Source organism: Notolabrus celidotus, chromosome 12 (genome assembly GCF_009762535.1).
Source record: "Notolabrus celidotus isolate fNotCel1 chromosome 12, fNotCel1.pri, whole genome shotgun sequence".
Taxonomy (NCBI): Eukaryota; Metazoa; Chordata; class Actinopteri; order Labriformes; family Labridae; genus Notolabrus; species Notolabrus celidotus.
Window position 1 is genome coordinate 15,447,992 of NC_048283.1, and position 22,086 is coordinate 15,470,077.

General features: G+C 43.5%; 1 protein-coding gene and 1 long non-coding RNA gene across 5 annotated transcripts in view; one reads left to right on the forward strand and one right to left on the reverse strand.

Annotated features, from left to right (window-relative positions):
- LOC117823441 overlaps positions 1–22,086 on the reverse strand; it is a 50,027-nt gene that overhangs the window by 25,164 nt on the left and 2,777 nt on the right. The gene's annotated exons all lie outside the window — the stretch shown is intronic.
- crabp2a (cellular retinoic acid binding protein 2, a) lies at positions 4,855–12,170 on the forward strand. The gene is made up of 4 exons (XM_034698642.1): positions 4,855–5,217; positions 8,560–8,738; positions 9,297–9,413; positions 11,538–12,170. Exons 1-4 carry the CDS (start codon positions 5,136–5,138, stop codon positions 11,592–11,594), a joined length of 435 nt encoding a protein of 144 aa, XP_034554533.1. The 5' UTR covers positions 4,855–5,135; the 3' UTR covers positions 11,595–12,170.

The window sequence follows — 22,086 nt, forward strand, 5'->3', positions numbered from 1 at the left end:
AACCTCTCTTGGAGACCGAGTCCAACCATCCTGAGAAAGAAATCGATTTTGGCCCCTTGTGTCCTCAATCTTGTTCTGTCAGTCACTACCCAAAGCTCATCTAGTCTTGCAGGTCACCCTAACAGTCTGGTAGGTCACCTGCATAACTGCTGATGCTGCATCAATCCAAAAGTTAACCTCTTAATTAATTCTATCTCAAGTTGTGACCAAGATCTCATGATACTTTAACTCCTTCACTTGAAGCAGTTACTCAAACTAAACCTACCACCTGAGGACCAAGGCCTCACACATGCAGGGGCTGACTCCCATCCCTGACCTCTTCACTATATAGACTGCATCCAACAGTGTCTCCTCAATGCTGCATCTTTGTCAGCCAAAAGACTATCACTCTGGCAAAAAGCAGAGATATTATCATGATGTCCCAACACTGGACAATCTTGAAAATCACAGACAGGATTGAATGTAGACTGGATGAGCAAACTCCCATGATCCCTTCAGCAACCCTGTTTTTTCCACTGTTCCTGAGAACCAACGATAAGCAGAACCTTTTTTCTAGTACCCTGAAATAAAAGTGGAGTAGTATGATACCCCAATGACTGCAGTCTATCCTCTGGGAACCACCACCCTGCAAATACTATCCAAGACCCTGCCAAAAATGTAAGGGTCTTATTCACCAGAATGCTGATTGGCCTTGCAATTTAAGCATGCGCCCCATGTACAGGGGCTCTAGTCCTTGTCCCTAGTTTGACTCTCGGCTACATCCCATCTCCCCATATTTCCTGTATATCTCCCACTGTTCTATTCATTACATACGGTGGCCCTGAAGGAGAAAACAAATTTACAAAAGATGAAACAGTTTTACAAAGTTGGAGACAAATTTACATTTTGGAAAACCTTTTTACATTTTATAAAACAAAATAACATCAGCAAAACACTTTTACCAAGAACAAAACAAATTTACATTTAAGGAAACAAATTTACAAACGACGGAACACTTTTACCATTTCTGAAACAAATTAACATTTCATTTTTTAGGAAAGGGAATGTACCAAATACCGGAAGTGATCCGGAAGTGATGGAGTGAGGGGTCATTTAGTTTGTTTTGATGGAGAGAAACCAAACAGAGATGGACATGGTTTACATATTAGGACATCCTCGGGTCTCAGAGTGAGGTGTCAGACCTCAGATGAAAAACGACATGTCTCCGGAAAAGCTCCGTCATATCTCCGCAAAACCTTCATCATGTGTCAGAATTCAGATGAAACGGCCTCAGACCACTTCGCCTCAGGCTAAACGGAGTCAGGCTAAAAGGAGTCAGACTTAACAGTAAAAGTGTTCCGTTGTTTGTAAAATTGTCTTCAACTTTGTAAAAGTGTTTCATCTTTTGTAAATTTGTTTTGTCCTTCAGGGCCACCGTAATTTAAGGCAAAAAGGCCTGAAAAAATTACCTTAAAAAAATGTGTAAGCCAAGAGAGTCCAACGATGTTCAGAGAGAATCATCATCTAAAGTTGACTCACATCAACACTTGGCACTCAGCCACTGAGGAGCTTCTTGACTACTTGACTCAGTGCTAGGGACAAAGTTAAGGCTTCCCCTGAATCTTTCAACTCTGCTTCCTGATCAGAGGACTTGCTGTCTGGGCTCAGAAGTTCCTCTAAGTCAGAATGATATATGCTCAATGATATCTACAGTCCAGGTCAGCCGTTCTCCACCTCAGCTGAAGACACCCTAAGCCAAGGCCGGCACTCCTGAGCATTACAGCTTCCTACACAGCAGGTGGCCACAAAAGGCAAAGACGGCTTCCTGGCCACAATTTTTGGCAGTTGCTTCACCCTTTGAAACATCAATGTGGCCATTCGATCTAATTCTGTTTCAGTTGATGATTAAGTTATAGAAAGATAACTTAAACAATTAAAATAAATAGAGTATCATTCATTGTCTGTTCCGTTCAGCTTTTTTTTTTAGCTCTTTCTTTATTAGCATTGGTAGGTTTTCCTCTTGGTCTTTTGTTTTCAAGCATGTTTTTTGCTATGAACTCAGGCTGATCAGAGTCACATTGCAGTAAACAAGTTATGATACACTGTTTTTCTGTGCACGTGGTAACGTACTGCTTGTGAATCTCTGTGCTGTCAGTTGGCAGTATCAGTTACCAACAATGCTCTTGGCATGAGAGGGAACACAGAGAGAACAAGATGACGGAACAAAAGAAGTGAACAGTATACAGGGGTGATAGTTGGAAGAAACATAAGGAAATGAAGATGAGTGAAATAAAGTTGGCACTTGTAGAGCAAACTAATACTTCTTTAAGACAGAGGAGCCTCTCTTTACATATCTGTGGCTCTCATTCTTTCACTGTTTCTCAACCTCTCCATCTCTGTCACTATCTGTTTGTCTTTGATCCCTTTGCTGACTCACCCTGCCTATCCTTTTCTCCTGAACAATAAGGTAAAAAATGACCTGCACTTTAGTCACTAACTTTCTCCCCCTTTCTTTCTTCTCCTCTCCATCCTCTCCCCTTCTGTTTTCCCCTTCTCTTCAACGTGCTTGAGGAATGTGTCGGAGCAGCACAAAAGAACAAAAGCTTGACAGGAGGAGGAGGAAGAAGAAGAAAATGAGGAGGGGGGGAAAGTTGCATGAGGTAAAGGAGAGAAAAGGAAAAAGGGGAATGAAGGGAAGGATTGAGCAGAGAGAGAAAGGTTGAGAGGAGCAGAGCACGGTTGAGTGGATGTGAATGCTGAGCGGTGCTTTGTCATCACGTGCTGACATGCAGCATCACACACAACATTTCAGATCTCTTTATCAAGCCCCCTCTGACCAGCACGCACACACTGGGTGAGGCTGTCGCTGGGCTGTACTGCACGGCTGCCTGTTTGATTCAGTGGTCTTTGATGCATTTCTTGTTGTGTCATGGTAATATGCTAATGACCAGCAGTGAGGCTGAAGATGAATTTTCCAACTCTAGACAGCTCTCTATTGTAACCTTTGTGCTTGCATCAGTCACTTTCACATTGGGGGTATGATCAATATCCCTTTTATCCACAGACCATGTTAAACAGACCACCATAGCTGCAGCAGGGTAGTCTGATGCAAACCTGGAATGTATTTTTTTTCTTTTATTAGATCTGGATTGATATTGTCTTTCAACAAAACTGTTTGATGTTGAGGTTTTATTTTATCCCCCAAAGAGTTAACAACTTCAAGTCAGCTGCACAGAGTGATTGATGGGAAAGAAATAGAGAGGATGGGAGTTGGGAGAGGAAATTACAGCTCTGATATGGCTGTCTAATGGTTCATCTCTGTTGTTTGGACCAGGAGGGACTTGTGAGGACATGCTGTGATTGTGGCATGGTGTGTGGCCAATGTGTGTGTGTGTGTGTGTGTGTGTGTGTGTGTGTGTGTGTGTGTGTGTGTGTGTGTGTGTGTGCGCGCGCGCGTGCGTGCGTGCGTCTGTGGGTGTGTGGGGGGGAGATGAAGGAAACAATGTAAGCCAGCTTTGTTCACTTCAAACAGATCGTTGGGCCCGATGCAAATCGTTGTATTTGGTCGCGGGCTTGTGCGTAAAAGCGCATATCGTGTTACCAAATATCAATTTGAAGCTGTTATTCACCTTTGTTAGTCAATGTGTCTTTGTTGTTAGTTTGATACTTAGCCGTTGTACTAGCCGAGTGTGTATGAGTCACTTGCACTGCTCTTGATGCCCGCCCCCCCTCCTCCCGGTTTACCTCGCGCTAATTCGCCGTGGAGTGTAGCGGATGGGATCATCCATCAAGAGTCAATAGTTAACGTCGGCTTTGTCCCGTTGCCATCCATCATCAGCGTGTGCGTGCGTGAGCGCACACAGAGTGTGTGAGTGTGTCTGCTCTGAGGACCTACTCCGACCCCGCGGGCCCCTGACCCTGCCCCACAGGCCCGTCTGACGTGCGGTTCCAAATGCCCCCGCGTCTCCTCCACCACTCTCCTCTTTCTTCCGCCCGAGCAGCGGGGGAGGGAGGGGGGGAGCAAATCTCTGAGGAGACACCGCCGACCTGCCACAACCTCACCTCTTATTTTAATCTATGCCCCCCTTTCCCCCTGCCTCCCTCTCTCATGGGTTCGGGGTGTTTTTTCCTCTGACGCAGGCCCCGTTAAATGGATAGCCCACCGGTCTAGGCCAGAAGCTGTATCCCATTACCACCGCTTTTATTTTTATGACACAGCGCCGTGGCACACAGGAGGCTTAGGGTGAACTTGGCCTCTCGGTCTCTTTCCTCGCAAACGCACCTCTCGCTCTCTCTAGCTCGCTCGCTCGCTCACACACACACACACACACACACACACACACACACACACACACACACACACACACACACACACACACACACACACACACACACACACACACAAATATCAGCTCTGCCATCTATTCAGACTGCCAGCCTGGCAGTTGACTGGTTCTTCCTTCGCACCGCCCTGCCAAGACGACATGTTCTGTCAACAGACCGGCTTGTCTGACATCCTCCCTGTTCGCACTTAAATGTTCACCCCACTGAAGTCATTTATGTGACCGAGTAATAGTCGGCTGCTAAACACGTGGAAATACGCACAATGCATCTCAATATGTAATACAATATCAAATGTGCAAGCTTTCTCCAGCACGCACGGGACCGACAGAGCGCGGTATAACTGCGGCTCACTCCAGAGACGCGCGTATAAGGAGAGGAGTCTCCAAACGCTGGCTGCATGTGAAGCTCTGGAGCGCACGTTGCCTACAGGGGAGTGGCCAGGTCGAGGCACTGTGGACGTCTGCCTGTATTCTCTAGGCCTGTGGGCGTGTTCGTATGGAAAGAGGCGTTAACAGTCCTGCCCAAGTACCTCTGCTTTCTGTGCCATTCATTTGAAGCGCAACAGCTTATAACGAGCACTGACACAGAGGTAAGATAAGAGCTGTGGAAGACGGTCAGTCATTCTGAGAGGAGAGCAGAAGTAACCGTACAAGCTAAGTGAAACCACCTGGTGAACCATACAAACCCAGAACATACTCAGAGGGGGCAACTGGAGGCTTTTTGACGCAAGACGCGCAAGGACAGAAGCGCAACCACCGCACTTGGACCTGACAGTTCATCTATATTAACCCGCAAAATACCTGCAGCCTAACATGGAGCGCGAAATCCCTAATTTCAACGGCACCTGGAAGATGAAGAGTTCAGAAAACTTTGAAGAACTGTTGAAGAAGCTCAGTAAGTGATATGAATAACTGTTTTGAAAATAACATCATGGCCCTATGGCAGTTTGTCTCGTTTTTTAACGCTAGAGTGGTTTCTTATAAAGCTTTTTATTTCTGTGCATAATGACACAGATCAGATGTGTCAGCTCAAACTGTAGCTTTCTCAGCACATTATAGGTCAAATCTTTCTCTGTGTCCGTGCACCAACGAGGCTCACCCCCTGGCCCGCATTGGTGGGGGGTCTTTGTCATTCTGCAGAACCCAAAATTCAGTGTTTGGCCCGCCGCCAGCCTCACCCCTTTTCCTCTCATCTCCCCCTTTGGCCTCCCAATGCCAACACAATAGAGACAAACGGCGACACATCTGTCTGTGTCAGCCTCAGAGCGTGTGTGTGTGTGTGTGTATGTGTGCTTGTGTGTGTGTGTGTGGTGAAGAGAACCGTTATGGCAGGATACATTGCAGGACAGTCACATCATTATCTGAAGTGACAGTGCGAGTAAAAGGACAAACACCTGCTGCTGAGATTCACACCGTTCTGGTGCATTTGGAGTCTGCACAGGCGTCAGGGTGTGCGTGTGTTGCGTCTGAATGTGTTACCGTGCGTGTACGCGTGCGGAGCCGTCTGTCGTTAGTAGCCAATTTTCATAAAATAATGAGACAGTGCGCTCCTGGAATTCATATCTTCGTACAAACGCACACGAAGACAGAAGAGCGCCTTCAACAACGCCCCCCATCTCAGTAACACACAGACGGGTAACCCACTGCACACGGAAGTTATTAAAATAACTAAATGCCACTTTAGTTCTGATAGAGACGCATCACTGCGGCCAACTCTAACTTGTGTTTGATGCGTTTCCAGACGACCTTCCTCTCTTTCTCCCTGACTCTTCCAATGTGTGTGGGTCTGTGCGTGCATGCGTGCACTGCATCAGGTACACAGTTGGATAGGGGTCTTAAAAATAGGTAACGATGGCATCATGCCAATATGGCATACACCCAATTGTGGCCAAGGCATCGTCGTTTGAATGCGTTTGTGCACGTTTTTGCAACTTGGTATTGCTCTCTCTCTCTCTTTCTCTCTCTCTCTCTCTCTCTCTCTCTCTCTCTCTCTCTCTCTCTAAATCATGCACACACATATATCAGGGCATGTGCTCCTATAATCTACCCCTGCACTGGCATGACTGACGGATAGGAATGGCCTCTGGTCTCACTGGGGGGCACATCGCAGCTGTATGCTGCCTGTCAGCACCCAGCACCCTCCTCTGTCCCTCCATCCTCTTCTTCTTTCCTCACTTCCCTTCTCTCCTCCCCTTTTCCCTCATCTCTCTGTCCCAAATGCTTCCTCTGCCCTCTGACCCTGACCGTCTGTCCAGCTATCCATCCCTTGTTGGTGTGTATGTGTCCTCATGTGGCCCGGTCTGGGGGAATTGAAGCATTTTGGTCAAAAAGTCTGTTCAGGTCATTTCTAACTTCTAACAACTTGTGGTTACTTGAGAAGCTTCGGCCCCCTCCTACGCTCTCAAATGGTCCACAGACGAGCCCTTGACTCCTCACTGTGTGTGACTGAGACACAGAGGTCAGTTTGGTCTTAAGGTTCCTTTGTTGCCTGAATTAACCGACCATTTTTGAAAGGATTATTTAAAACATGTGTCATGTGAAGTGGCACCAAGTGCATTTACTTTGGCAACACACTTAATTTATATGATTTTTTTTTCCTATGAAGTTTATTTGCATTATAAGGCTACATCAGTTACATGATTAATAGATTGTTGGTCTGTTTAAAGGATTTTGTGAACTAGATCTCCATTGAGGGGGCAACAAATGAGAGTTCACATTATCAGAAGATCTGTGATTTAATCTAATCTGCTTGATCTCGAGGCTAAAGTCTCACATATTGATTGAAATGACAAGTGATATCCTAACTTTTTTAAACTAGAAGAAGCAAAGTTGTGACAGCTTTCCTTCATGAATACCATTTCTATTAAATGACACACTGACAATAATCTATGCTTTTTATCTGTCTATTCAAACCAGATATCTTTATATGAAATTGCAATCTCTTTACAAGTGAAGGTGACATGACTTGACTAAAGACCCTCTCTTAGTTTATTGAGCATAACGTACGGGCATAAACCTGCACAGCTATATGAACCTGAGAACATGTGGTTACTTTCCACAACTGTCGGTGAAAAAAAAGAAATGAATGACACAGAGACTGGTACACTGTACATATCAGTGTATAAAACAATACAAAATAATTACTGCTGCTGCCAAATGTGGAAATTTGCTTAAATGCCCAATGCAGCTCACATGACACAAACTTAGAAGATGACAAAGCACCCTTACCATGCAGTCTGTGTGCAGTAGACGGACAGTGCATACAGTAAGCAGCTTGGACATCCCGGTGCACGCTGAATGACTGTGCATTTCTCAGTGTGTATATATTTACCCTTGGTGACAGGTGGGAATGTGCGAGAGGTGAGAAGTGCGAAACCCAACTCGACGGCAGATACACACTGGAAGACATACACACACTTCCCCTCACACTTGGACAGAGATCTTCACACACCACACACAGACCACTGCTGCCCCTTGTCTGTCTGAGCCCCCCCCCCCTCCTCCCCTCTCCCACACCGGTCTGCTTCCCTCTCTTTTCCCACGCTGGATCGTCAGTTTCACCACAAAAACATGGAGGAAGTATCAGTGTGCTATCTCTCTCTCTGTGTTTAGAAGAGGAGAATAACTCTGATTACACTGTAGAAATGAATCCCCACGTACGTGTGTGTGTGTGTGTGTGTGTGTGTGTGTGTGTGTGTGTGTGTGTGTGTGTGTGTGTGTGTGTGTGTGTGTGTGTGTGTGTGTGTGTGTGTGTCTGTGTGAGAGAGAATGTGTGCATGTGTGCATGTGTGTGACGATGATCAAGTGTGGGGGGAATGCAGATGTGCTGGGCATGCTTTATCATATGACCTCATTGTTTCCTCTGTCATCAATATTGGACAGAGCTGTGTGGCGGTCGGCTGCTCCTTTTACCCTGACTGTGCAGGGAGAGGCTGTGAACAAACAGCAAAACCTCACTATTAAAACACACACACATACACACACAATCACACACACACAGTCTAAGGCCTTTGGGTTGGCATGATTTGGTAAAAACTGGTTAAATTGGTCCTGCTCCCTAGGGCTGGAACCAATTAAACCAACACTGTAAATCAAAGAAAACCTGGTTCTCATGAACTGAGTAGGTGAACTTGAAGGTGTGTGCTGCTTTCATGGGAGTACAAATTCTGAGGTTGTTATTACTAAGCAGAAAAAACACTTCAGTTTTGTCATTATGCCTTTGTTTTTGTTACTGCAGATGTCAACATGATGCTGCGTATGATCGCGGTGAAGGCAGCAGCCGAACCTCTGGTGGAGATTAAACAGGACGGAGAGACGCTGAACATTAAAACGTCGACCACAGTCCGCACCACCAACATCACGTTCACCGTGGGACAGGAGTTCAATGAGGCCACAGTGGATGGGCGTCCCTGCACGGTACACAACGCTTGTATTTACGCTAAATCCTTTCTGCTTTCTCTGAGCGTGCACAAACACACACAACCGCAAGAGCAAATACACACACAGAGCAGAAATGGGTGTGTGCATAATCTGTTTAATTTGGCTTTTCATCATATTTGGTCTGATAGCATATCTTGACCCCTCCCTTAGTCTCTGAAGGCCTATCATACTACATTATGTTCTTCACACTCTTTACGACCCCTTTCAACTTTCCGTCTCCCCTTCGTATCCCCTCTTGCCCTTTCCTGCCCTCCGTCCCTCCCTAATTCTTCCCTGTTTTCCCATAGATGGCCTCTGTTTGGCCGTCTCCAAAGCAAACACATGCAACCAGCCAATGCTTTGCTCTAACCATGAGCACATCACAAGTTATCACCTCTCAGTGATTGCCCTGCTCCACCTTTCTTGTTTTTGCTCTCCATTAGACACGCTTTTATCATCTGATTCCTCCTGTAGACAGGGTCTTCCAAGAGTCCTTGGAAGTAAGAATTTACGTGATTTCTCTCATTGTTTTCTTCGTTTTTTCTCTTTTCACAGAGTTTTCCACGTTGGGAAACTGACAACAAGATCAGCTGTGAGCAGACTCTGAAGAAAGGAGAAGGACCGAAGACGTCTTGGACCCGAGAGATCACCAATGATGGCAAACTGATCCTGGTAAGACACACCATTTGCCTTTTCAGTCAAAGACCTAAATAGCTGCTATTGTTCAGTGTCAGTTTAGCGCATACTGCGAGGTTAGCTAGGTCCATGGCTTGCGAAGGAGAGGAGTGTAAGGAAAATGTTGCCAAAGAAAAGCAGGTGGGGAAAGAAACACAACTTTTACTATTTGGAGGTTGTTTGTTTTTTAAATAATAGAGAGACTTGTCTGATATGTCTTTATTTATCAGATGCAACATTGTCATTGCACAATGTTATGACTTCTCACAGGTTTTCTTCGGCTCGTGCAGGTTTAGCTTGAGTCAGATTTGAGTTACAAGCCAAATATTCTTAACCCTCCTGTTATGTTGTGGGTCAAGTTGACCCCTTTTAAAGTCTATTTTAGGTAATACATGCCTTCCAAACTAGCAAAATGCAACATAAAAATCTGGGCAGCATGTGACAGAAGAGGAGTCGAGTTAATTTATCAACATCACTTCATAAAAATAAAAAATGTCAAAACTTAAAATAAAATAAACAAAAATCTATGTCATGCAAAACTATTGTATTTATATTTAGGGCTTTCCAATGTACATTTAAAAAAAGTTTTAACATGAATTTTAATGAAAAATGAGTGAGTTATCCTCATTGACCCATGATCTGTGAATTAAAGAACACCAATGGACTAAATCTTGATTTAAATGGTCATTAATGGAGTTAAAAATTAGATTAAAAAAAAAAGTGAATTGGGATTTTTGGGGTTCTGACACTTTTGGATAATTGAATATGCCCCGGGTCAAATTGCCCCAGGAACATTATTGCTGTTCCAGAGAAACAAACATAACAGGAGGGTTAAACCAATGATTTAACTTAACTTTTGGAGTCAACTTTAAATGACTTGACTCCCCCTTAGAATAAAATATGAGAGGATATAGTTGAAGATGTACTGTATATGGATGCCATTTTTCTTTTACTATCATTGGCTCTGCTCTCTTGTGCTGTCACGTCTGCTCACGTATCTACCTGCATTATGCAAGAAAATTACACTGTTATTTTATATAATTGCAACAAGAGCACCATAAATACCATTACAATCATTCCACTGGCAGAAGAAGAAAGACTCTCTTTCTTGATTACAACTGCATGCTCAGACATCAAGTTGGTATGAAAGCATCTGTGACAACAAAATCAAAACAGAACAGAGCAAACAATTCATTATAATGTGAGTGGTGTGCGTAGAGAAGGCTGATATATATGTGTAAACCAGTCCAACTGGATAAGACAAATGCATCCACAACAGGCGTCTTTCTGGAGCTGCTAGATTATAACCAAGCGGCAACCTCCGGTCTCAAACTATGAAGCCCATAAGGAAGTGTTGTAAACTGCAATTCATCGAGAATCCGCTTGAGGCTGGCTGCAGAAACACTGGAAACCACATAGACATGAGCGGGAAAAAGATGATCTTTGCAGCATTAATAAACATGTTTACAGCCTGGTTCAAAAAACGGCTTGGCTCTACGTATCTAATTTCTCTATCAGCACACACTGTACAGGGGGTGAATTTTTTTCTAACGCAACGGTTAAGAAGATATTAAGATTACGAGTTTTTGCCCAAATAAGGTCATGACTGACTTGACTCCCGGGCGGGAACACATAGCTGTTGGCTGGGAGGCTCAACTCTGCCTCTTTACGTCACACTCTGCCTGGTTGAGTTCCGCATTTCCAATATGGCTGCCACCGTCGATTGGCTTCAAAACAGCGCACAGGAACAGATGGGTGATGTCACTGATGCCCTGTCCATATTTTATACTGTCTATGATTATAACTGAACAGGCTGTAAACAAAAGTAGTCATGGGGCAGGTATATTGAAGATTGGTATTATTCTCATACCTAAAACTCCTTGTGTGCTTCTACTCAATAAAACCAACAACAGCTTTTAGAGGCCAGCAGTGAAATAACTTGTTTGGCTGAACAACTTCTTCTTAACTCTTTGGCAGTTAAATTTAGCTGGAGTCATTTTTAAAATCAAATTGGGATTTCTGAGAAAGTAAAATTACACTCCTTTTTTTTTTACTGTGCCATAAATTTAGCCCCAGTGTGTTTGAGTATCCTCATTAAAAACAATTGTTCTTTCTTTTCAGACCATGGGAGCAGACGATGTGATATGCACCAGAGTCTACGAACGACAAGGAAGTTAAAAGGAACACGAGCACTTCTCCCACTTTTTGTCCTTCCAGCCCACCCCCCTTCTCCTGCACCACTTTCAACCTGCAGTACATCTCTTAGCTTCACTGTGTTGTTAGTTCGGTAACTGTTTCCAGTGTATCACATTTTGTATCTTCACAATGGTCTTAGCCATCTGTCTCTACAGCTGCCTCATAAGTATCCAGCTGGGTTTTAAACATGGATGTTGCTTTGTATGGTGGGCTTGCTGCCTGACAGCCCATTCTTTTGTATTATGTGTGTGTGTATAGTGTGAGGGTATGTGTGTATGTTTCAGCAGAAGAGGTGTGAAACTATATCTGTAGATATGTAAACCAATATATGAGCTCTTCCAGTTTCAGGTCAGTTTTGATGTGTCCCTTCTTTTTGTTCCTGTAGCCCCACAAATTTAAAACCTTTTCTATTTCACAGCGACATTTTATATTTATCACCACACTAGAAGTCTGATACAGTACCACGAAAGTTTTTACTTTGTGTCCCTTTTATATGAAATGTGATCATAGGAAAGTACACTTTCTATGGGAAAACAATAAAGCATGACATGAACTCAGCTTGGCGTCAGATGTTGGCCCTCCTGTTTGGAAAACCATTAGCGTTTAACTGTGCATATGCTTTATGGTTTGTGAGTGTAGCTGTGGAATATGTGCTCAGTAGATGGCTCCATCTTATTTTAGGCTTTCTGTCAGCTGTCCGCAACTAGAATAACTTGTCTGTCCCCTCCCTTCCAGTCCTTCTCCCTCCCTCTCAGTTTTTTGTCTCTCCATCCTTCCAACTTTATCTGTCATTCATCTTTCTGCCACATGTCCTCGTTATTCCTCTCTCTTTATTCTACAATGCTAGAATGTTTTCCTTTTAACATCTTTTCTCTCTATCTACTCAGTTTTCATCACACATGCAGTTTTTTCCCACACACAGAGTGGCACTCAGAGACATAGAGCCAGCTGCGGGATTGCCACTACACTCAGCTATGTTTGATTTCCATTTAATTTACAAATGGGTTATATTTGGTTGGTTTTTCCTCTGGAAAGTTTTTGAAGGCTGCTTGACTTTAAGAAATAGTTCATTTTGTGAAACATAATACTCACTGACTTGACAAGAGCCAGCAGACCATGAACACAGCCTGTGAAAAAGACTGGAAACAAGTGGAAACAATAAACCTGCACAGGTTCAGAGGAAGAAAAGGCCTACCCTATAAAGCTGAGTGATTAATGCTTTTTAGCTTCTTTATTTAATTTCACATCTAAAATAACATTTTTTTCTTTAACGAGGTGATGAGTCAGCAATTTATTTACAACCCCATTAACCTTAAGAAGTGTTTCCTGTTTACCTTACGGACAAAACAATTGTCAGATTACAGTCTCCTAGATGGTGCAGGTCAACATCTACACTTCAATTTTGTACAAAGCAACAATGTTAATCCAAAATAGGGGTGTTCCAAAGCGACTAATATGCTGGTGGTTTAAACAGACCAGAGAAAAAAAGTCCAAATTGAGCACAATTCATTTGACATGGCTCAACATTATATCAGAGTCCTAATGATGTCAACAGGCTTGCCGAATGTGGCTAACATTAGCAGAGCCAGCAGAATCAGCCTTCGGTCCTCCTTGCAGGTTGACACCTATATGCTTGTGTTGGTTACCAGTACCGGTTGAGTTCACCAGTCACAGCCTTTTTAAACTTTACCTCCATTTTTTAGAAAAAATATGTCTATATGTACTACAAGATGCTATCTGTCATCTGTGATTTTTGACAAACAGTAGTAGTCATAATCAACCGGAGCTACAGTTCCTTCTAGTGGTGGATGGTTGTGCTACAGCCCAGACACAACATACATTATGTCCTATTTAAGCCTACATTATTAATAACTTGTTTTACAGAAGAGTACTTCTGGTATTGACTAACGAGGGTGATGACGTAGTCGACTAAACCCACACCATCCTAATCCAAAAATGTTAATTAGTGAGTTATAGAGGTGCTGGTAGGTTGATTTTGCAACCCTACAGAACTAGGCGTGTATCCGTGATGTCACCTATCTGTTCCTGAGCGCTGTTTTGAAGCCAATCGACGGCGGGAGCCATATTGGAAATGCGGAACTCAACCAGGCAGAGTGTGGCGTAAAGAGGCGGAGTTTGAGCTTCTTAGCCAACAGCTATGTGTTCCCGGCCGGGAGTCAAGTCAGTCATGTCCTTATTTGGGCAAAAACTCGGAATCTTAATATCTTCTGAACCGTTGCGTTAGAAAAAAAATCACCCCCCGAACAGTGTGTGCCGATAGAGAAATTAGCTACATAGATCCAAGTTGTTTTTTGAACCAGGCTGTAAACATGTTTATTAATGCTGCAAAGATCGTCTTTTTTGAATTGGTGTCTATGTGGTTTCCGGTGTTTCTGCAGCCAGCCTCAAGCGGATTCTTGATGAATTGCAGTTTATAACACTTCCTTATGGGCTTCATAGTTTGAGACCTGAGGGTGCCGCTTGGTTCCAATCCAAGTTAGCTGTAAGACAAGTTTAGCCAAATAGTTGCCATGGTGACAGTACAGGTGTAAGAGTAATATCAACCGTCTCATTGCACTCTGGACAAGAAAGTCAATAACTTCAATATTTCACATTTGACCTGTCACTTTGATCATCTTCATCTATGAAAAACCTGTTGTCACAGTAAACAAGGATGTTGATGAGACACATAAGGGTGACCTTGGATTATTTAAGATTGGGCTGGGTTGAACATTTCAGACAATGAGCTACCTGACCAATCATCAAATGGTCACTGACTAAGGGTCAGTGGGCATGTCTACAAAGGCAGGAAATGCCAGTTGGATTACAGGGTACAGCTGATTGACAGCAGATGTGCTTAACAAGGAGTGGGCTGTTAAGGGACCTGGAAATGAAAAAGTGGGAGAAAGATGGATGACCTCCGGTACACACACACCCACACACACATGTATACAGTCATAGAAGTAAAAACGGGATAGACAAGGATTTCTGGGTGAGAAACTTAGAGATGCTAAAGCTGCTATTTCATTCATTCATCTATCTGAAAAGTATCCCTTCCTTATTCTTCTTCTTGCCTGCAGCTGTGTGTAGTTACAGTGTGACCTCAATAAAGTCCTCTCCTCTGCCTCCTGCCCTAATAAAAGGGGTAAATAACTACCCCTCCCTCAATGTTTATTACCCCCTGGGGCAGTAAAAGGCAGCTGTCTGGCCCCCTTCAAAACGCCCGGCTAGCACCGGACCCCTGTAAAAAAAACACACACATACACACATTCACATACCAAACTAAAAACACACATTCTGGGAACTCTTCACACATACCATCAAACACTCGCACTGTACACGCAGCTCATAAAACACCATCGTGGTTCACCCAAAAGGTGAATGGACAAACTTCGTTGTGCACAAAATTGTGTGAAAAGTCCTGAAAGATGTAGCACCAGAGAAGAGTTCTTAAAAACAAGAACAGAGTGAAAATGCAGCCTCTGCTGCTGGCATCCTAACTGCATCGTTATCCCTGCAGGTTGCGGGCTTTGCAGAAACCGTAACAAGGAACAGAAGGCAGTTTTGCAACATGGTAACAAACATACTAAACTCCTACACTGCCTGTAAGAGAAAACAAAAATGCTCTCATGCTTCACAAGATAAAAAACACCTGTATGATGAAGAAATGTGCCAACACAGTAAATACACCTAATCAATAAGATTTTAAATCACAATTTAATACCTCTCAAGTGCCTGTGATGAGTTCATCATAGGCTGTTTGAATTAGGGATAGACCGATAAGGTTTTTACAGGGTTGATACAGATTATTAGTAGTCAAGGGGGCCGATAACCGATATTTGGAGTCGATATTCATTTGCAGTAAAAGGGGAAATATTGGCGTCAAAATTTTGAATAATACAAACTCCAACACTTAACTACATTTAAATTCCTTTAAGCATATGTTTATTAGGGGCGCTGGTGGCCTAGCGGCCTAAGCGCCCCACATACAGAGGCTATAGTCCTCGTCACAGGGGTCACAGGTTTGATTCCCAGCCGGTCAACCATCTCCTGCATGTCTTTCCCCGCTCTCTACTCCCCACACCTCCTGTCTCTCTTCAGCTGTCCTACCCAATAAAGGCAAAAAGGCCAAAAAAGTTTTTTCAGCCGGTCGATAATCGGTCTATCCCTAGTTTGAATATTAACCAATCACTGCTGGTTGTGTGAGAGCTGGTTAGTTTAGGTGCCGGCTAAGTCGGATTGCAGTTTGACAGGTGACTTATTGCACAGGCGTGGAGTGTGTGTACATGTCTGCATACTTCAAACTTCGGAGTCTGTCACAAAAGTCAAGTCAAGATTTGTGATCTAGTTGAAGCAATCATTGCCATGAAGGTCAAGTGCATTCTGGGTTAGATAGTAAAGAGGTGGGAGGGCTTGCAGAAAAATGCCCTGCAGGGGGGGGGCATGATGGGAAAATAAAGGAGCCCCCATGTCTCCTTCAATGGCATGTAGCTGCACACATTCATACTGTAGAAAAAAAAGCATGTGACAGTGTGATGACAGTTGAGTGTCAGTTAACACCCCCCACATACTGTACTGTCACCCTCCGGGATATTGATTTACACCCACACACACCTGCAAGAACGCACAAAGTGATACACTCATCTAACACACACACCGTGGTTAAGTGCACCAATCTCCAGTGGCAAATGCAATTAGACCACCCAGGAACTTCTGAGGCCTCTTGTAAAACATTAGTCAAGAATAGCGCGCACACACACACACACACACACACACACACACACACACACACACACACACACACACACACACACACACACACACACACACACACACACACACACACACACACACACAGCTGTTGCATCATTTAATTTAAAAGTAGAAAAATCGAGTCATCAAAACCACCCTGGCTTTCTTGACACAATTTTGTACACATACAATAATTACGCTTTATACATCAACTTGAATTATCTTGCATTTCCCCTCTTTCCTCTGTCAGGAAGCAGACTTAATAGGCCAAAGGAAAGACATTAGAGAGTGGGGAAGATATTCAGTGAAGGTCGTGGGAAGAAATTTGGAAATAAAACCAGAATATGGTTGGCACCTTGGCCCAGTGAGCCACACAGGACACTCAAACCAAAGTCCATAAAAAGCTCCTCTCTTCAAGCTCCAGGCAGAGGATCCTTCCCTTAGGGAAAATAAAAATCAAAGAGGATTGAAATGGAGACACTGAGTCAGACACTAAAAGAAGGGTTAGGTAGGGACCAGACCTTGTTTTAAGCTCCCTTGTCTAATGTTATAAAAGATGATTCAAAAAGGGGCCAAGAGTTGAATTATATAATTTGCAAAGCACCGAGTTCAGCTGGGAGAATCCCTTAACCGATACTGTATCTGATCATTGCTCCTGCATCATCCAAAACAATGATCCTACAGTATACCAGAGGCAGGCTGAATGAAGTCTTTGTAAAGACCAAAGATTTAATCATAAATCTAATTACAGGCTCTGATGGTGACCTCCGGACAGACTGAGGGGGATGATGAAAAGATGGGAGATACTGAAAGAAGACTGAGTTGGAGAAAGGGGTGGTGCATGGGAGAAGTTAATGGATTTATACTAAGTATGTGTACTCAAAAACACTGCAAATCAAAGACCATGCACTTTTTAACCAAGCTGATACTGTACAGCTGTCCTTCCAGATCACATACATGACAAGTCAGTATCATAACTACACTTCTGTACGATACAATACCATCATTAACTCATCAGAGTAACAACACATGGGAATTAAGTGGCAAGAAGGTTATATACAAGGAATGTGCCTCAGTGTCTTCGCCCATCCATCCTTCATCCATCTACCATCCATACATCCATTCATCCTTCATCCATCTACCATCCATACATCCATTCATCCTTCATCCATCTACCATCCATACATCCATTCATCCTTCATCCATCTACCATCCATCCACCATCCATCTACCATCCATACATCCTTCATCCATCTACCATCCATCCTTAATCCATCTACCATCCATCCATACATCCATTCATCCATCTACCATCCATACATCCATTCATCCTTCATCCATCTACCATCCATACATCCATTCATCCTTCATCCATCTACCATCCATACATCCATTCATCCTTCATCCATCTACCATCCATACATCCATTCATCCTTCATCCATCTACCATCCATACATCCATTCATCCTTCATCATCTACCATCCATACATCCATTCATCCTTCATCCATCTACCATACATACATCTATCCTTCATCCATCTACCATCCATACATCCATTCATCCTTCATCCATACATCCTTCATCCATACATCCTTCATCCATCTACCATCCATACATCCTTCAACCATCTACCATCTACCATCCATACATCCATTCATCCTTCATCCATCTACCATCCATACATCCATACATCCATACATTCATCCATCCTTCATCCATCTACCATCCATACATCCATCCATCCACTTCCGCTTAGTTTTGGTTGGGTCATTGTGGCGGCAGGATGAGGAAGTCAACCTATATTCCTCCAGAAGGACCTATAGCGTGATTCCTTTGGGGTGGAATATGTAATCCCTCCAGCAAGCTCTGGCTCTTCTTCTGGTTGAACTCGCCTGGAAAACCTCAAAAGGAAGGCATCTAGGTGGCTTCCTGCTCAAAGCACCTCATATTGCTCCTATAGATGCAGAGAAGAGGCTCTTGAGCTCCCTTCAGATGTCCAAGCTATTCCCCAGTGTTCCCCACAGTAATCCATCCATCCCATCCATTATCCTCACCGCTTATCCCGTTAGGTCATGGGGGGCTGGAGCCTATCCCAGCTGGCTTCGGGCGGAAGGCAGGGTACAAACTGGACAGGTCGCCAACCTATCACAGGGCAAACACAGAGAGACAGACAACCATTCACGCACACACTCACATCTACGGGCGATTTAGAGTGACCAATCAACCTGATGAACATGTTTTTGGATGGTGGGAGGAAGCCGGAGTACCCGGAGAGAACCCACGCATGCACGGAGAGAACATGCAAACTCCACACAGAAAGGCACCTGCCCAGCGGGGGATTCAAACCAAGAACCTTCTAGCTGTGAGGCAACAGTGCTACGCACGCACACACGCACACGCGCACGTGCGCACACACACACACACGTATGCACGCACACACACACACACACACGTATGCACGCACGCACACACACACACACACGCACGCACATGCACACACACCCAAACATGTGTGTGCATGAAAGGAAAACCAAGTATGCTTCCCACAATTTTGTTGATCGTGAGAGACAGTTCTGTTTTCTGAAAAGCAAAGGCGTGCACTCTTCATGGGAATAGACAGTAATCATTTCTACCAAATGACTGAAAATAGGTCAAATTCATCCAGAACTGACTTCAAACTGTTATCAACCAAATTTAAATGTTGAAATCCTGTTTTGTGCTCACTGGATCACCCTTTTGATAGTTGGCAGCCTTTCTTTCCACAAAACAGTCTATCAACACTCCTCACCAGGATGGACAGATTCATCTTTGGTAGGAGAGGGCATCTGAGGACGGCTGTTGTTGTAAGGCTCAAGCCTCTACTTTGAAAGGCTATTGGTGTAGCTGGCTCCCACCAGAACTACCATCCTCTGTGCCACCTTTCCTCAACGTTTGAAGACAACACGCCGTCACGGCTCACAGTCTGGTTTCCAGTTTGTCCCACATACAGAATGGGGTTGAGGTCAGGGCTCTGTGTGCCAGTCAAGTTTTTCCACACAAAACTTAAGTAACCATTTTGGCATGGACGCCGCTCTGTGCCTGTGGACACTGCCATGCAAAATAGAAATAACCTTCTCCAAACTTCTCCCCAAAGTACACATTTGTCAGATAGAAAATTACTGGGGGCAGGTATGTTCAAATATTTTGATCGAATGGTGTGCTGTAGTTACCTAAAAGAGGAGTGTTGGAGGGGGTTGTACAGAAAGACATCAAAGAGAATCATTAGCAGGGTTCCCACTCTTTTCCAGAGATCATTTTCCAGGACATTTCCAGGACATTTTCAGTGATGATCAAGCTGGTATGACCGTCTAAATTTAGTTCCTAAATAGTCTAATATGTTCCTCTCAGTGGAAGTCTACATTGAAAGAAATGTAGTCTATGGCTATCAAGGAAATCATCTCTTACATGCTTAAAAATTATGGCAAATTGATAATAGAATAATGCAACCACAGATGTACAGCACTTCACTTTATTAGTGCAACCAAACAACAATGATGGGCAACTCTCATCTCAGCTTTCTCTTTTCTCAATAAATATTAAATGAGCTAAGTAAAAAACAAAAGAGCCAGCAAAGGAATCAGGAAGCTGCCTTACTGAAATAAATAAATAAATAATAATCAGAGGATCAGTGCATAAATGACCTAAATAGAACTGAATGACAAAAATGGCCACAAATGTTTCTCAACTCAAACTCAAAATATACCTGCTTTATCATGATATTCATCCAGCACAGTGGTCAATATACTGTTCACTTTTTAACTTAAATATAAGACTCTTTGAATCAAAAGAGCACTCCACAAGGTTAATTTACCATAAATCATTAACAATAAACCCCCGTTTTCTGTGAATGCATGATTATGACAAAGTAAGGGAGAAAAGATGTGAAAAAAGTTGCGCAGTGTCGCTGTCTTTTCCAGCACAGCGTGCACTCAACTTTCAATGAATGGGGATGTTTTTTTTTTTAATCGGGTCAGGTCACACGCAATCATGTTCGAATAATTTTCCAGGACAACACTTGATTTTCCAGGACATTTTACTTGTTCTCTCATTTTTCAGGTGTTTTCCAGTACTGGAAAACTGGTCAACTGTTTTCCAGGTTTTCCAGGACGCGTGGGAACCCTGATTAGGCATTGTAGGGTGATGAACTCTCAGAGCTCCATGACTCATCTCTTTTTCGTAAAATCAGCACACAGTCAAGATACTAACTCACACACAAACAAGTGTGCACAAATGCATATCAGCCATTTTTGCCTGTCACTTTTTTTGCTAACAAAATTTATTCTCGAAAAACTACTGTGATGTAGTCACAGATTGACAGATTACCTTTGAATGGAAATTCAACCCCTTTAAGTCTCAAGTTATCCCTGAAGTTGAAGATGAACAAATCTTAAAAGGACACATCATATGAGTGATAACTTTTAAGAACCTGCTTTTGATTACTCTCTACATGAGGTGAAACCAATCACCCCCACACTCTTCATTTTTTTTCTCCCTCTTTTTCCCCTCTCTGCATCTCTTTCCTCTTTTTAAACAACTCCAGACGATGACCAGGCCATATCACATCAGAGACCAGCATGTCATCGCTGGATACAGTGCTAGAGCTGGCTGAGGTGAGCAGCAGTGTGGTTTGACTGGTTGCAGAGGGCTCTAATTAAGGAAATAGGGGTGAAGGAAGCACACCTTGTAAAAAGAAATATGAGTGGCTGCTGCAAACGTATGAAACACCCCCCCAAACACACACACACACACACGCACGCGCACACACACGCACACGCACACACACACACACGCACACACACACACACACACACACACACACACAAACATGTGTGTGCATGAAAAGAAAACCAAGTATGCTTCCCACAAAAGAGAGTTATGTTTTCTGAAAAAGCAAAGGCGTGCACTCTTCATGGGAATAGCCTAAAGAGTATGGCCCACTGTCAGAAAATCATCATGATAACCCCTGGTGTTGAATTTTGGCACAGCCCCTGCCAAACCAAACAAGAGTGACGTTGCAGAAGCACCTGATGACAGACGGAAAACAGGCCCATCTACTAACACTACACTGTCACTACCGTCTACCTTACCCACAAATCACATCTACTGTACTGCAGTGATGATATGTAACACAATGGTGCTATGATCTCCTACTGCCCTCCATCTATCCATCTGCACAGCCGAGCTCTATGTCTGACGCTGATATACTGATCATCCAACGGGCAAAATGTCTCAAGGACATGCCAACTAATGTAGCACGCCCAGCAGGAATTCCTTGTGCTTCTTATCCTAAAAAGTGCATTTGTTTTGCATTGCACATCAGTTCAAAATGCAATCACTGCTGCTGCTGCTGTCTCAGATTGGCCCACACTTGGCTCAGAATATTCCCTGGTGGTGAATCTCTTGATTTTTGATGCTTTCATCTTTATATAGTAGGAACAATTAGGAGTAATTATCACATATTCATAAAACAAACCACCAAATTCGAATTCATCTTCCCTTCAAGAGGCTGTAACAAGAAATATTCCAGATGCATGCAACTGCAAGTGGTTAGTAAAGGATGGTAAAAAGCACGCCTCTGCATCAATTCATGTAGTGTTGTTATAGCAGCGTGACTTTGCAAAGTTCGATTTAATGCCTGACGTTAATGGGCTCTTGCATAGCTCCCACTGGTGTGAAACAGT